At 46.4% G+C, this 15,783-nt stretch overlaps 1 protein-coding gene across 1 annotated transcript in view; it reads right to left on the minus strand.

Annotated features, from left to right (window-relative positions):
* Window positions 1-10,097, minus strand: part of LOC149345283 (excitatory amino acid transporter 3-like) — a 126,571-nt gene extending 116,474 nt beyond the window's left edge. The window contains exon 1 of the mRNA XM_089542742.1: window positions 9,933-10,097. Coding sequence (XP_089398868.1) covers window positions 9,933-10,024 — 92 coding nt within the window. The 5' untranslated portion in view covers window positions 10,025-10,097. The remainder of the gene's footprint in view (window positions 1-9,932) is intronic.
* Between the last annotated feature and the right edge of the window lie 5,686 nt (window positions 10,098-15,783).

Consider the following 15,783-nt stretch of genomic DNA (forward strand, 5'->3'; position numbering starts at 1 on the left):
GGCGTACTTGAAATCAGCTGTTCGACAGGAAATGATTTAGGCTGTTTAACATCCTACCACGGATGCCGCGTCCTGCAATATTTATTTATTTTATTTATTTATGAATACTGTCAACCCTCATTTGAGGGTCATTACAGGGAGGGAAAGTGAAGAGACAAAGAAATGCACATATAACCATGAATGAACAAGCTTCTTTGAGCATACAATACAAGAGAGCATTGAAACGCAATACAGTTCACACCACTGTAGAACCTGCTGCTATACAAAAAGCAATATTGGACAATCAGTTACGCGCCCATCTACAAGAATCCCATGCCTAGACGGAATCCCCAAGTGCATTCAAGAATGCCGCTACACCTGTAGACTCAGCAACGTGAGCGGGCAGTTTATTCCAGTGCTCAATAGCATCCGGAAAGAATGAGCAGCGAAAGACGTTAGTTCGTGTCAAGTATGGCCGAATTGCTTTGTGGTGGTTAAGGCGGGAGCTTAGTCTACCTGGAGGCTGCAGATATTTTTCTTTATTGATGTTAATTTCTCCGTGAATGATTTGGTAAAGTATTTTTAATCTCTGCCTTTTACGTCTTTTTTCTAATGTTTCTAGACTACATGAGTTTAACATCTCCGTTACCGAATCTGTTTTCCTGTATTTTGAACAAATAAATCTCGCTGCACGTCTTTGAATCTTTTCTATTTCCGTTGAAAGAATCTTCTGCCGAGGAGACCATACTACAGGTGCATATTCTAGGGAAGGCCGGATGAGAGATTTGTATGCTAAAAGTTTGACATCTTTCGTTGCTCTCCCCAACTTTCCTCTTAGAAAACACAGTTTTCTATGTGCCACCGCACAAACATTTTAGACATGATTGTGCCAACTTAGGTTGTGAGAAATTGACACCCCCAGATACTTGAACGTACTAACATTAACCAAATCGTGACCTGCAATACTGTACTGAAAAGAAATTATATTTCGTTTGTTAGTTATATGGGTAAATGTGGTCTTATTGAAGTTGATTTTCATTTCCCATTTCTCACACCAAAGAGCAAAAGCCTGCAGGTTTTGGTTAATGTTAATCTGATCTCCTTCACATGTGACAGGTGCATAAATGAGGCAATCATCCGCAAATAGTTTCAGTTTAACAGAATTTCCAACTGCACATACTACGTCATTGATATAAACTAGAAATAGCAATGGCCCCAGCACAGAACCCTGTGGTACACCAGAATACACATCCAAAAAGCCAGACTCGCAATTGTCAACACGTACCGCCTGTTTGCGTTTCGCCAAGTACGCTTCTATCCATCTAAGGATGTCTCCATTAATGCCAGCCCTTCGCACTTTCAGGAGTAATTTGTCATGAGGAACCTTATCAAAGGCTTTTTCAAAATCTACACAAATAACATCAATCTGTCCCCGGTCATCTATAGCTTTAGAAAGGTCATGTATTGTCTCAATTAACTGTGTCACCGTTGAAAACCCTCGACGGAAGCCATGCTGACATTCAGAAAGTAGTCCATTTGTTTCCAAAAAAATGATAATATGTTTCGCAATAACATGTTCCATTACCTTACAGCAGATTGAAGTAAGTGACACAGGCCGATAGTTGTTCATAAGTGTGCGATTGCCACTTTTAAATACGGGTATAACAATGGCAGTGCGCCAGTCTTGTGGCAGATAATGAGTTACGAGTGATTTTCGGAATATAATTACCAAGTAGAAGGACATCCATTCAGCATACCGTTTCAAGAAGCATGTAGGTATTCCATCCGGGCCGATAGCTTTTTTTTCGTCCAATTCTATCAGCTGCTGAAACACGCCGCTTTGAGTAAAGCTGATAGCATCGATAGACGTTTCACGAGAATGTGCTTCGTCGTGTGCGTCGCTTTGGCTCGTGTTTCTTGCGAATACAGATTGGAAATATTTATTGAAGTGGTCGGCCATATTCGTTTTATCTGCAATAAGTTCGGCTCCCACTGTCACCTGCTTTACTCTTTCCTTTCTTTTATCAAGATAGCGCCAAAATTTCTCTGGAGAATTTCGCAGAAAACCACTAAGAGTGTGATTGAAAAATCTTTCTTTTGCAGCCGATAGCAACATTTTTATTTTTGGACGTAAAACCTGTATGTCGTTGAAGTCGGCTTTCTTTCTACGCAATCTTTTCAACTTCCGTTTCGCGTGAATGATATCCCTGGTGACCCATGGGTTGCGCTGCTTTGTTTTCTTAACTCTAGTTGGAACGTACCGGTCGACACAAGTACTGATGATAACTTTAAGACGCTGCCATAACCATTCAACTGATGCATTTTCAGAGGCACTTTCAAATTCATCAAAACAAGTTTCCAGGTAATCCAGGATGGATGTATCATCGGCCTTCCCGTACTCTTTGATTTCTACTCGAACCATAGGTTCCGCAGGAACGTTTACAGAAGTAATCACTTTCACGAAAATAATTTTGTGATCAGATATTCCATCGGTGACATTTGTTTCAATATCTCCTACATTATTTGAGAGGAACACCAAGTCTAGTAATGACTGTGACTGAGGCGATATCCGTGTAGGTTGTCCAACTACTTGTCTCAAATTGTAAAAGAAAGCAATATCCAGCAATTTTTCCGCGCTAGAAATTTCTGTATGCCCAGGCGTAGTCAATCCCCAATCAATATGTGGCAAGTTGAAATCGCCAGTCATTATTAGGCGGGTGCTCCTAGTTACATGACTGAAAAGAAACTCATTTAACTTATCGAGAAAATCGGGTGAAGTATTCGGTGGCCTGTAAATTGCTCCTATGACGTACGCAGCACCAGAAAACATAATTTTACACCACACTGACTCCGGCATTTCGCTCGTAATCGTGGAAACTGAGAGCGATGACTTCACAATAATGGCCACACCACCCCCACGGGAATCTCGATCCCATCTGAGCATTGTGTAGCCGGGAGGAACAATGCAATCAGAAGAAACATCACTGTTGAGCCATGTTTCCGTTATGCAAACGACATGCGGGTTCTCTGAGAGCAATAAAAATTCCAATTCTGTGACCTTGTTAAGAATGCTGCGAGCATTCAACAGAACTATCCTGAGCTATGAATTACTTTCACTTCTGGAAGGTGACCCATTATGGCTGTCATCTGCTGTCTCCGATCCGTTGTGGGTGTTTCGAGCACCCTTACGTTGGGTCCGGCAGAGCAAACGCTCGTTTCGAGTGTCATCCCAAGAGTACAGACGGTCATCTATCTTCAGTTTATCGAGAACCAGCGATACCTTTTGTCCGTTAGATCGTTCGACAGCAGCAGACTGCCACAAATTCCTCCGAACTTGTACAATATCTTTTGCGTAGTCATTGCTGACGCTAACAGACGTGCCTTTAAGTTTGTGGCAGTTTTTAAGAACGCTGTCTTTTTCCCTGGAATCATAGAATTTCATAATTACTGGTCTAGTAGCTCCTGTTTTCTTTCTTCCTAGGCGATGAATTCTTTCGACTGAAGTAATCTGAACACCAAGATCCTTGTGGAAAATGTTGTCTACAACCGCTTTTCTCAGATCTAACTCTGACTCAGTGGCTTGTTCAGGGAGCCCAAAAACTAAAAGATTGTTACGCCGGCCGCGGCTTTCAAATTCCACTAACTTTTTAGCTTGCTCTTTGATGATAGACTCAAGGTTATCAATTCTTGTGCTCATTTCCTTGAATGCCGCTAGAAAGTCCGATAACCCTTCCGTCCTTGCATTCAGCTCACCGATTTCGTCTTGAATAGCTTTCAATTTGCGATCCGTGTCTGCCTGATTCTTAACAATCATCTGCAAGTATTCCTCTGTTGTAGGCCCCGGATTCTCCTCAATATCACCCGACGTCAACAGCAACAACAACACTGTCCAGCAATCACTCAAAATTGCGCGACACCTGCGAGGGCACGGCAGGACTACTACAAATCTATTGTCATTTCTGTTAGAATGAACATTATGCCAGGAACTAACCTGGAAAACCAGCAGAAGGCGTTTAGCCATGCTGTCCCACAGGCGAGTGCCGTGCCCTCTGAAGAGGCCCGCGCAGGACTGCCGCTTTTGTAGATCCGCTGTAGATGACGTAATTGTCCGGTGGTGTTTCTTCTCGGCAAAACGTAGTTCCACCGTCACGTTTTCCAGATGAGCAAGCGGGAATGCGTGCACGGGTAGTACGCAGGCAGTTGCATCTTGTGTCACGCTGCTTTCTAGATGATCTGGCAGGTTCAGTGGTAGCCCATGTGAAGTGTTCGTTGTCGCATCCGAAAACCACGACACGACCTGCAAAACCAGCAGAAGTTTAGCCATGCTGTCCCACAGGCGAGTGCCGTGCCCTCTGAAGAGGCCCGCGCAGGACTGCCGCTTTTGTAGATCCGCTGTAGATGACGTAATTGTCCGGTGGTGTTTCTTCTCGGCAAAACGTAGTTCCACCGTCACGTTTTCCAGATGAGCAAGCGGGAATGCGTGCACGGGTAGTACGCAGGCAGTTGCATCTTGTGTCACGCTGCTTTCTAGATGATCTGGCAGGTTCAGTGGTAGCCCATGTGAAGTGTTCGTTGTCGCATCCGAAAACCACGACACGACCTGCAAAACCAGCAGAAGGCGTTTAGCCATGCTGTCCCACAGGCGAGTGCCGTGCCCTGAAGAATGTCAAACTTTCCCTTATGCCTTTTCTTATGCGATCTTATACCTTCTCCAGGTCGAAAAAGACAGCTAGGCAAACAAAACCACGTTGATAGATTTTAAGTAGTTCGTGTGATTCAAGGACAAAAGTCAATCATCTTATAGTCAGGACACTTTCAGAGGATTTAGCTAGGGAACTCGTAAGGGCTATAGGTCTAGAAGTGCTTCGGGAGGTTGGTGGTTTGCCAGCTTTAAGAAACGGTGCAATAATAGCTTTCTTTCAATTCTCAGGTACTCTCCCTAGTATCAGTATTTTGTTAAAAATTCTAAAGGTGCCAGGGAAAGATGAGCGAGCATTGACTAGTGTAGTGCACCAAGCCCCGGAGCAGCCACTTTTCCGGCAGATAGCGCTCTATTTGTGGGAGTGGGAAGAGACTGTTGTATGGTTCATATGTGCTGCCACTAGTTGGGAGCCTTTGTTTCTCGGCTATGATTTTTGTATCTTAAAAACGTGCGTGTAGTGTGAGGAACTCAAACTGATGTGAGTGCTCCCCTAATATGTCTGCCTGTTCCCTTATACTTGTTATATTTGTTTGATACGACCTGGCTGTTTATAGATGAGATGCAACTTTGACATGGTGCTTTCTCGGCGCTACGACGGAAATACCGAGCTACAGCTCTGTTTTTAAATTTACGAGGTTGATCTGTGTGGGGTGCCTGCCAAATATACCTCATACTTCGTCAACAAGAGGAGGTACGAACAGGAACACACAAAGCGCAAAACTGCGCTTTGTGTGTTCCTGTTCGTGCCTCTTCTTGCTGTCCCGTCTTCTTCGCGCAGTTTTATTAGGACTGATTCCAAGAACCAACTACCCAACTTCATGCCTTACTTTGTTTCTGCCTTTTTTGTGCTTCCTTGTAGTCTTGTGTCCACCACACTTTGTGGTTTTGTCGCACCACTCCAAAATACTGAGGAATATTTAAGTGTGTGGCAGCTCGAATAAAAATTGTGAACTTTTTATTTATATCGACGATGTTAAGATTCTCTAAAGCTATTTTTTCTAAAGTGGGTTTTGTTCTAAAAAGTTGCAAGTTTCTTAAATGAAGCTTCCAACGCCGCGATTTTGATGGGATTATTTGTGGTGGAGGTGTTGAACTGTTTAATACCGGAAGGTGATCGCTGCAATATGGGTTGCCGATGACATGACATTTAACATCGTTAAAAACAAGCCATTAAGTAGAAGACAAGTCTGAACAGCTGATTTTCCCCGAGGTTGGGGAGGAGTATGTACTTTTACCAGAGTTTAACAAAAATATGACTGCTAAGAATAAGATCCTCTATATGTTACATCTGGTGTCTGTTTTTTCTGTTCCCCAGAAACAGCAATATCCATGAAAATTGCCACCTACCAGATAAGTGTTTGGTAGTTGCGCTTGAAGGTTTTCTGACTCTGTGTGGGTAACTTTCAGGTGCGGCTCGACGTATACAAGACACACTATAATAGTTTTATACGTAAGTAGAGTGGCTGCTAAAACCTCCAATTTAGTTCCAAGTTTCACTTCACGGGCTGCTATACCACTTTGCACGACAATGTCTACGCCCCCCCCGATAGCCCTTTTGCATGCTCTTGGTCATGTCGGAATACCTTATATTTTTATTATATTTGCAAGCAAGGGACCTAGGTTAGTTTCCTGCAGGCACAGAGCGACAGTAGAGAATGAAGTTAAGAAGTCCTTTATTTCAATTAAGTTATTTAAAAGTCCCCCGTAGTTCCAATGTGTTATGAAAGCCATCTACGTTCATGTATGTGCAGTGAGAAACTGTTCAGATTGGCACCCTGGTTCGGGGCATGTTTCTTTGTGTGTGTTTTTTTATCCAGCGCCTCTTCAGAGGCGCTGGACGACTGTGCACACTGCACATGGGTCTTTGTGACAGACCTCGCCTTGTGGACACAGGTCCTGAGGCCCGCTGCCTCGACAGGCAGCATCACCTGCTTTGGTGTTGTAGTATAGTGTTAGCTACTTCCAACTGGGATGAGAATGGCTCCGCCACAGCCTCGCTGCGTGAGGTCTAGGCAGGTGCCGGAGGTCGCTATGATGGATCGCCCCGCCACATTGGCAAAGGTTGTGTGTAGAGTCAGACTTCGCCCAATGGCTTCGCCACGCCCTCCTCGACGCTCAGTGCCGCCTTTTCAAGGCTAATGCGTGAGTGCAAGCGGCCAAGCAGCCAGCTCCACCACTTCCCTTGTTCCGACCCGGCGACTTGCTCCTTGTTCCCCGCGGCATCCACGGTATTGGCCGTGCTGCGAAGCCTATTGACCCGATACCGCGGCCTGTATTGTGTAGTTGCCCAGCTCGGCCCCATGACATGCGCCTCGATGACCTGCCCGTGCACCGCCCGCGTGGTGTGCACCGCATTTTTCCTAAGCATGTTTCTAACATGAAGCGCTTTGCCTTCCTCACGGAAAGCCGTCCCATAAAGGGAGTGCCACGCAATGTGCACTAACCGCCGAAAGTTCCTTGTAGCTGTGGATCATCGTCGACTCTTCCGTCTGAGTCCGTCTCCATGTACGCCAGCGCGCCGTTGGCAAGCCCACAATCGATCATATCTCGGCAGTGTTCTGTTGGCGCAATGGTGAACCCGCAGAGCTGTTGGTGGATTGTGCTTGTTGACTTGCTGTGCGATCGGGTCACCGATGCCCAGGTTCAATCCCACTACCGGTAAGTGATATGCGGCTGATTGACCAAGCTGTTGAGCCGGCGCATGGACGTGCGACTGCACTCGCACAGTGGCTGCTGCTCGGAGGGCAGCGTGCAGCAGTTGGTGACGGGCACGTAGAATCAGGACGACCACCACAGCCACTGGGTGGTCAAGCGCCAGGCAAAAACTAGCTGCTTGTGGGGCGAGCATAACAAATGCGGCCGCATCGTGCATCTGGAGCACTTGATACTGATGAGAAAACTACACAGCCAACAATTCCCGTCGCCCTAGGCCAACGATTTCAAAAGCGATCACTGTAGCAGGTCGAACGGGTCCCACCGCACTGTGGTCTGCCTCCCGTGGGACGGCATGACTTGAGGGCCTGATGAACATCGGATGGTCTCCCCTGATTAGCACTTGGATTGGGAGTTTTCTGTCTTTTCTTGTATGTGCGTGTTCGGAAACATTTGGTGCGTTCCCTGTTTTCGCTCTCCGCCCCCCCCCCCCCCCCCCTCAGTGGTAGTATGTAACCGCAAAACAGGACAAAGAGGCCGCACCGCAAGAAACACGGTAACTAAGGGCGACACTACCGCGTGAATGCGAGAAGATGAAATATAAGGACAGTTAGTCAGCGATTTGCCGCAGAATCCTGAGTTCGTGTATTCCTGTGCTATCCCAATCCGTAACAATACGCAATGCCTATGACGGTGTGAGGATCTGTGAGATTTCAGGTCTTATTTTACCCAAACACAAAAGGACAAACAATAAACGAGGCGGCTTTTATAGGAAAGGAAACCAATTTCAGTATGAGAGTGAAAAAAGGAAAGGAACAAGACAGCAACGCAACAACACACGGGAAAAATACACGGGGGAACAGAACATAGTGCTTACGAAAAATACAGTAAAAAGAAAGTCAAAAGGGAAAGTCACACTACTTGTCTCTCATTCGAGCAACGAGCGGGGAGGACTGGCTGGGTGTCGGGCAGTCAGGGAGTCTCTGGGCGTTCCAATGTCGATGCAACGCTACCGCAGCGTCGGCGTCTGTGGCTCCCAGCACTGTTCCCAGGTCTGGTATCCCGGAAAGGCCACGTAGGCATCAGAGGCGGCCTGTGTGGAGCAGCTGACGGATGGATGGAGAAGAGTGGCGCCTGGGCCTGGTGGTTGAGGCTCTCGACGATGGATGTCCAGGTCTGGTGGCCCGGACGTCTGCGGCTGAGGCCCAAGCCCGGAACTCGGGGAGCCAGCAGAACTCGTCCACGTCCGTCGTCCACCACGCTCTTCTCTTCTCTGCCACCTAATCCTCTTCGACCTGTCCCGGCGTTCCCCTCCGCACGCGCTCCTCGTGCTTTTTCTTCTTCTCCTCACGAACGACGCTGGGTGGCGTTATCTCCTTACAGACGGCGAGCGGACCAGAAGCTTGGAAGAACGCTAACTAATCTTATTTAATTGAGAGAGGACAACCTTATACTGCAATAAACCAAATGATCAGGCAAGCTTTCATAAAGGCTAGTCGGCAGTAGACCATATTCGTACTACCGATCAGGCAATAGCGAACTGCGCAGAATACAACCAACCCTTCTATACACGGTGTTACTGCTAACTGCAGAGGAACCGAAAACTGAGCGAGTTGGTGCATAGTGAAGAAGTAGAAAACAGCGCAGCGACGACCTTCTTCAATACAGCTAACTTAAGCCAGTGTTTAAAAGTATGCCGCTACACTCAAAGACGACACGACTAAATGAATTTTGCCGGCTATTGTATAGAGCAAGACACTATATTATATATTGTGATTAATTGCATAATTAGTCGAGATTAATTAACCAGCTTCCATCCGGTGATAACCCGGCGATATGAGCTGATCACTTGTAATTGGAACGTCTGAGAGCACTGCAATCGTGGCGCGCAAGCGGACACGTCACGTGGTATTATCGGCAGTGGGAGAAAAAAAGCAACTACGTAATAGATGGAAAGTTAGAAACTGTTTCTTTGACGTTTTGCGGACCGCTGTACAACTTTCTCGTTGAGACTCCTCGCATATCTTCATTGCTTGCGAAGTTGGTTAATGAATCTCGACTATGTATACAAGCGGAATACAAAAGTAACTTGACTTGCTCCATACGATAGCCACCAACATGCATTTAGTGGCGTCGTCTTAGAGTGCCGCTGTATATTTTAAACCAAGGCTAAATTTAGCTGGGACTCCCTGTGGAGTCATAATAGATTACGGGAAAGCATTTGTCGAATCCTCCGCAGTCATGCAGGAATTGCGGAATCAGAGTGTAGAAGAGCCCTATGTTTGTAGATAACCGCTAGGGCTGTAGATAACCGCTAGGGTTGTAGATAACCGCTATGGTACAACCCCGATGGTTGTAGATAACCGGGAGTTATCTACAACCGCTGCACGTCGTCTAAGAGCAGATAGTGATCGCTGATCCAGATCACGAGTGTGCAATAGCTCGACGAATGATACTGTAGTCTCCAATAAATACGGCTGAGAACAAGTGGCGTTCTCATTAGTTCTGAAACTGCAAGCATTTGTATAGCTGGAAAGCACATGCAGCTATAATGACCCCGTCAGAACAGGGTGGCTCTAGTTGGCAAAGTTGAGCTCACCATGCCAGAAGCAGACTTATCTGCAGCAGCCCACGCGTGAATGTTCCAAGGATGTCAAAAATCACTTCGTCGTCGGGGCACCGTTCCGCCATGACCGCTCCAAAGAGGAGGCCGAAGCAGATGAGACCATAACTGTTGAATCCAAAAGTGGCTTTCCAAATTGCTGCGGCTGTGAGAAAAGAAAAAAAAATTCAGAGCGAACTTAACACTACTTACTTTCTGTGAAAGCGGAAGAATGTGTTTGTCATCTTTAGCGTTCAGCCTTGACAACGCACTTTGCGCACTCAGAAATAAAACGAAGACGCGGCTCCAGACGCTGAATCTGCAAACGTACGAGCGAAACACTCGGACACTAGGTTCGAATACCTGTGTCGAGATAGCCACCAACCTGGCAAAGAGACACATGCTATCTGCAACAAGAAATCATGTGCCACCATCCGCACCATTGCTGTGCCCGGCAGCGCTAAAACATTTTGACCCCTCCTTTAGCGGCAGCTGCCCACACTGTAGGGCAGTGTCTTCTGACACCTATCACATGGTGTGGGCTTGCCCCTCCAATCCCGCTATTCCCCCCCTCCCCAACCCAACCCGGGAGGACTGGGAGGCGACCCTGCTCGGCTGCCACGACTTACAGGCCCAACAAGCCTTAGTCGGGCGCGCCCGGGTGGCGGCCACCGCCACTGCGGTCCCATACTAGGGACCTCCACCTAGTGTTTGTAAGGATCGGTCCCTTAGGGGCTGATCCAAACATACCTCCTGTTCATTCTTAATAAATGTTTTCACCACCACCAACCGTGTGCGACTAACGGCACTAACGCATGGTAAGGGCATGGTGAGAAAAGAAAATAAAATAACTGTCAACTGTCAACACAAAGTGCATGTGTCGTTTGTTCTAATCCCTGTGCAAGCTAGGCTCTAACTTGACTGATACATGTAAGCTACAGGCGGCGAGAAATCGTATGGCACTACCTGGAACGCTGTACGACAAACAGTTGATCACAATTTTGGTACGAATGTTTTCCGGGAAACTGGCGCCACATTGAGGTAAGCCAGTCCCCGTATATATATAGACGGCCGAAATTTATATGATTATCCAAAATGGTGGCGGTCGGTTTGCTGTGTGTGTCCTACGGCCGCTTGATGAAAATTAGTCAGAAATTAGCGCCTCAGTGGTTACGGCGGCCGTCTGCTCGGACGGAGTGCCCGGGTTGGAACCCGACCGCGGCAGCCGCATTTCGATGGAGGCGAAACACAAAAGGCGCCTGTGTGCCCTGCGATGTCAGTGCGCGTTAAAAATCCCCAGGTGTTCGAAATTATTCCGGAGCACTCAACTAAGGCACCCTTTTCTCTCTTTCTTCTTCCACTCCCACCTTCCTCTCGTCTTCTACGGCGTGGTTCGAGTGCCCACCGAGATATGTGAGACAAGTATTACGTCGTTTCTATCCATGAAAACCACTTTTAAAATGGCACCGTAATTGTCACACATTTCGGAGGGCACCCAAACCGCGCCTTAAAGGAAGAGAGGAAGGTGTAATGAAAGAAGAAAGAGAGAAAGAGGTGCCGTAGTGGAGGTCTCCGGAATAATTTCGACCACCTGCAGATCCTTAACGTTCACTGACATCGCATAGCACCTAGGCGCCTGTTTCGCTTCGCCTCCATCTAAACGCGGACGCTGTGGCCGGGTTCGATCTCGCCACCCTATTTTCTTGCCATCGCTGGTATTTTCTTTATCATCTGCGAGTACCATCGGCGAGTATTTTCTTCACCATCTGCGGCCAGCTACAATGAATCAGCTCGACATGCAGTGCAGCCACAGCGTGCAACAACATTTGTGTTGGCATCAATTGACGCGAGTCGGTTGTTTTGTCTTTGATAGATGTGTGTCGAATTTACTACGTTGCTTACATTTTCTTTCTTTGCTACGTCTAAAGCGAATATGCAAAAATCTGATTCAGGATGCCGCAGCCGTGATCGGGACATAAACCGAAACGCCCATTCTTTTCAGAGTGGTAGATGCTGTGCGTCGGCCGCCGCAGCGGCACCTGCCATTCCCCTCAAATTGGGAAAGGGAAAGCCCCTCTGCTTTTAGGAGAGACAAGGAAAAGGACTTAGTTGCTTGGGCGTCCGACTCGGTGGCGGGAGGTGGCTGGTTCGTTACCCACCGCTGGGTAAGGATGGGTGCAAGCTTCCCCAGCGCCCAGCTTTCTTATAGGGATGAAACTGCGCTGTGTTTGGTGCTTTCTGCTCTTCGGCCCGTCGTTTTGTTCCGTGCACTGCTGCGCTTTTGTGCTGAAAATATGACCTTAAATCTTTCTTGCGGGTGTGCGCTTGGAGGACAACCCTCATTGCTTCGTCACACAAAAGCAAACGCTGAAATATTCGCGTTACACACTTGTGGCTATCCTGTGATTTTTATTCTTTTTCTTTGGGCGTTCAGCGGTAGATGACGTCGCAGTAAATGCAACTAGGCTGCTTTTAAACTTTACTCTCAGAAAACACAACGTCCTTTCTCGTCGTAACCTTGTTCTATAATCTGCGAAAGAATGCGAACTGCATATCTAGAAGCAATATGAAAGATGCCACGCTTGCCTGTGGCGATGCGGGCTGATCGCGCGCCTGGTACTGTTCTGAGAATTGGAAGCATGCCCCTTCGCATAGAAAAGACGTGCGCCGCCTCAATTTTGGGGCATTATATATTTTCAGAGCAGTGGCTCCTATTTGAAAGGTGGAATATGCACTGAATGAGCACATTGGCATGCATGTATATCTGGCACACGCATGGCTAAAGTAGATGGCACGAAAACTGCAAATGCGTGCCACAAAAGTTTCGAAACTGCCACAAGCGCTCGATCCGCCCTTATTGTCACGTTCTCGTATGTTTCCTGTCATATTGCTTGTACCTGTATACTGATATGCGTCATTACTAGCAGCCCGCATTTCGTAAAGGGACTCCCATCAACTTCAAACTATGTTACTGAACGAACAAACGAACGAACGAACGAACGAACGAACGAACGAAGGAACGAACGAAAGAACGAACGAAAGAACGAACGAAGGAACGAACGAAGGAACGAACGAAAGAACGAACGAACGAACGAACGAACGAACGAACGAACGAACGAACGTTTCTTCTTCCCGGTAAAGCACAGAAAATTTGCCTCACGAAATGCAACGGGAGTACAAGCCTGGGAGATGCGCGAGTCCCAGTGAAGCAAGCGGTGCGCTCCTGTTGAGTCACTTTGAACATTTTATTTGATGAGAGTGCGCTGAGAAAAAAATCTCGGGAACACTTAAGCTCACACTCAAGCGTATGACGCAATAAAGTTAATGGGTCCCTCTTCAACGGCCTGGGGTACTCTTTTCATATCACATCGCAGCCCCAGACACTGTTCTTTATTTATATCCTTAGTTTTTAGTTCTGAATTCTTTATTTGTTTCTTTAATTGTAAACCATCGTATTAGCTTCTAATTTTTTAAAATATTTTTTGTCGCCACAAGACACACATTCTTTCTATTAACCAAGTCGAACGAACCTGCCTGTATGGCCTAGCAATTGATGTAAGTATGCCCGGAATAAAAAGTGGAGGAAAAAGACTATCAAAAGATGCTTGAAAAACCTCCATCAAAGGAGGCGCAAGGCAAGGGGAAATGTCTTATCGGACTCGCCAGTAATACCATCTGGGCGAGGAGATTTCTTCTCCTGCAAGTCAGAAATAGCATTTAATTTCGTCCAAATTGACAGGGTACTCTAGTACAACACGCTGCTCGTCGTCAAGCCGAGTAAAGGTTTTAGGTAAGTAAATGCAACCTGATCTCCCACTTTTGCCCCCACTACCCCCAAAGACCTTCCGGTAGTAGTCAAAGCATCAAGAATACTACGAGCATCGCTGAACGTGCAACCTCCATATTGAATTTACAATATTTCCTTAGCAAGAGCAGTCTGACTTTCATCACTACGGGCCATACGAGATGGTCGCTTATCCAGAAACCTACGGGACCTAGACCTATACTATATGAATTCCAAAAAGCCCAGACACAAATTTGTTGAATACAGTTGACGGATATCGTCCAATTTCCATCTGTAATATAGATTGCAAACTTTTTGCTATGGTTCTTTGTGGTCGTTTGCAGCTAGTTGTTGTTTATTTAAGCTCGCATCAGGTCTACGGCATCTTTGGCCGCAGTATCCGAACCCTCTTTCATAGTGCTCTTTCGATATTGGAGACAGAATCAGATGAGACTGACCAAGAAACTATTTTTGAGATTGACCTTGCAAATGGATTTGATGAATTCCTCACGATTTGTTGTTTTCAGTGTTAGAACATGGAAATATTGGGGAAATTTCGCTCAGGGACATAAGGCTGTGCTATACGGTGTCTTATACAATTGGCTTATTGTTAACCAAGAGCTAACTGAACCTATACAACTAAAATCATCTGTTCGCCAATACTGTTCATTATCACCTTTGTTGTTTACGTATATCTTGAACCCCTTTTCGTCAGTGCTAATAACATCGCAACTATCCGTCATTTCTCCCTGGCACAATGCGAAATTAAGATTTGAGCCCGTGCTGATGATGTCGCCTTTTTTGTTCTGACAAAAAAAGTGTACTTGAGGCACTACTTTTGAGTGAATAATTTCTTGAGGTATTAGGTTCGGCTCTTAATTTCGATAAATCCAAAGGATTTTGGTTGGGTCACTGGAAGGGTATATGCTTGGGTCACGAGGCCAAAGGTCATTGGGTTACGAGGCGAAGTCATTTTGTTGGCATAAGCAGGGGCAGTGGCGCCCTTCAGTACCTAAGGGTTCCTCTGCACCAAATTTGCAACAGTGCAGCCTACTGGTTCACTGATAATGTCCATGAGGCGACAAACCGAGGCTTCGAAGGGTGGGAAACGGCCAGTTTTTGCTCTGGCTCAAATGTGCAACATTTTCTTATTTGCTAAACTTGCCTATGCCCTGCAGGAGGATCTGCATTGTGCGAGGAAGAAGTGGAGGTGATCACAGAATATTCGCTACCTTCGTATACCGCCCCAATCGGAACCCATGCATCACGATAACCTATTTCTTTCTCTAGAGGCTGGTGGAATAGCTCTTGTTCACTTATTCGTGCGCCAGCTTATTACGCGTTTTTCGTTTTCAAATCGGCAAACCACCTCTTTTTACTAGCTGCGCTTATTAGGTGTCTTAGTGCTCATTTGCAATTTTGTTTTCGCACCGACTGGACAAACTGGTGAGGGGCCATTGTGGGGATTCCTTAAAGGTGTTGCTGACATCTTCAAATTCCTCACTGAGCGCTTTTATTTAGGTTACCTCTATAGCCCCACCAAAAGGCAGGTGAGTCATGTTCTTACTGAGCATTTTGTTCCTGTACCGTTGTACCGGACACCTGTTATGGAGTTTCTTGACGCCAGTGTTTTAAGACATGTTAAGCGAATGTGCATTTCATCTGCTGCCAAAATCGTTCTTCGTTAAAATCACACATCTACGCTGGCTGTAAAGGCATGGCTTAATATCAAGGAGATGTTTGTGCCATGGATGGTGAATTGCCGCCTGTGTAATGCGCCAGAGACCATCAAGCATTATTTTATTCTTTGCAGTGATGCTATGGTATTCGGGGACACATTAACGCGAAAACTTAAGAAAAACATAGAAATCACACCCTTCAGTGGTGTGGAGGAAAGCTGCGCTGTGCCAAGTGATCCGTTGATGTTGATGCGATTATTTAACCTCTGAAACAGCCAAATGATGGACAGATGGACAGCCATGCCGAATCACCGCAGTCATCAAAATTTTTTTCCACGAGCACTGTGCTTTGGTGCTGGCATTGTGTGCTGCCCTGGAAAAGCCC

The sequence above is a fragment of the Amblyomma mixtum genome, chromosome 5 (genome assembly GCF_055824585.1).
Source record: "Amblyomma mixtum isolate Tamu chromosome 5, ASM5582458v1, whole genome shotgun sequence".
NCBI classification, from domain to species: Eukaryota; Metazoa; Arthropoda; class Arachnida; order Ixodida; family Ixodidae; genus Amblyomma; species Amblyomma mixtum.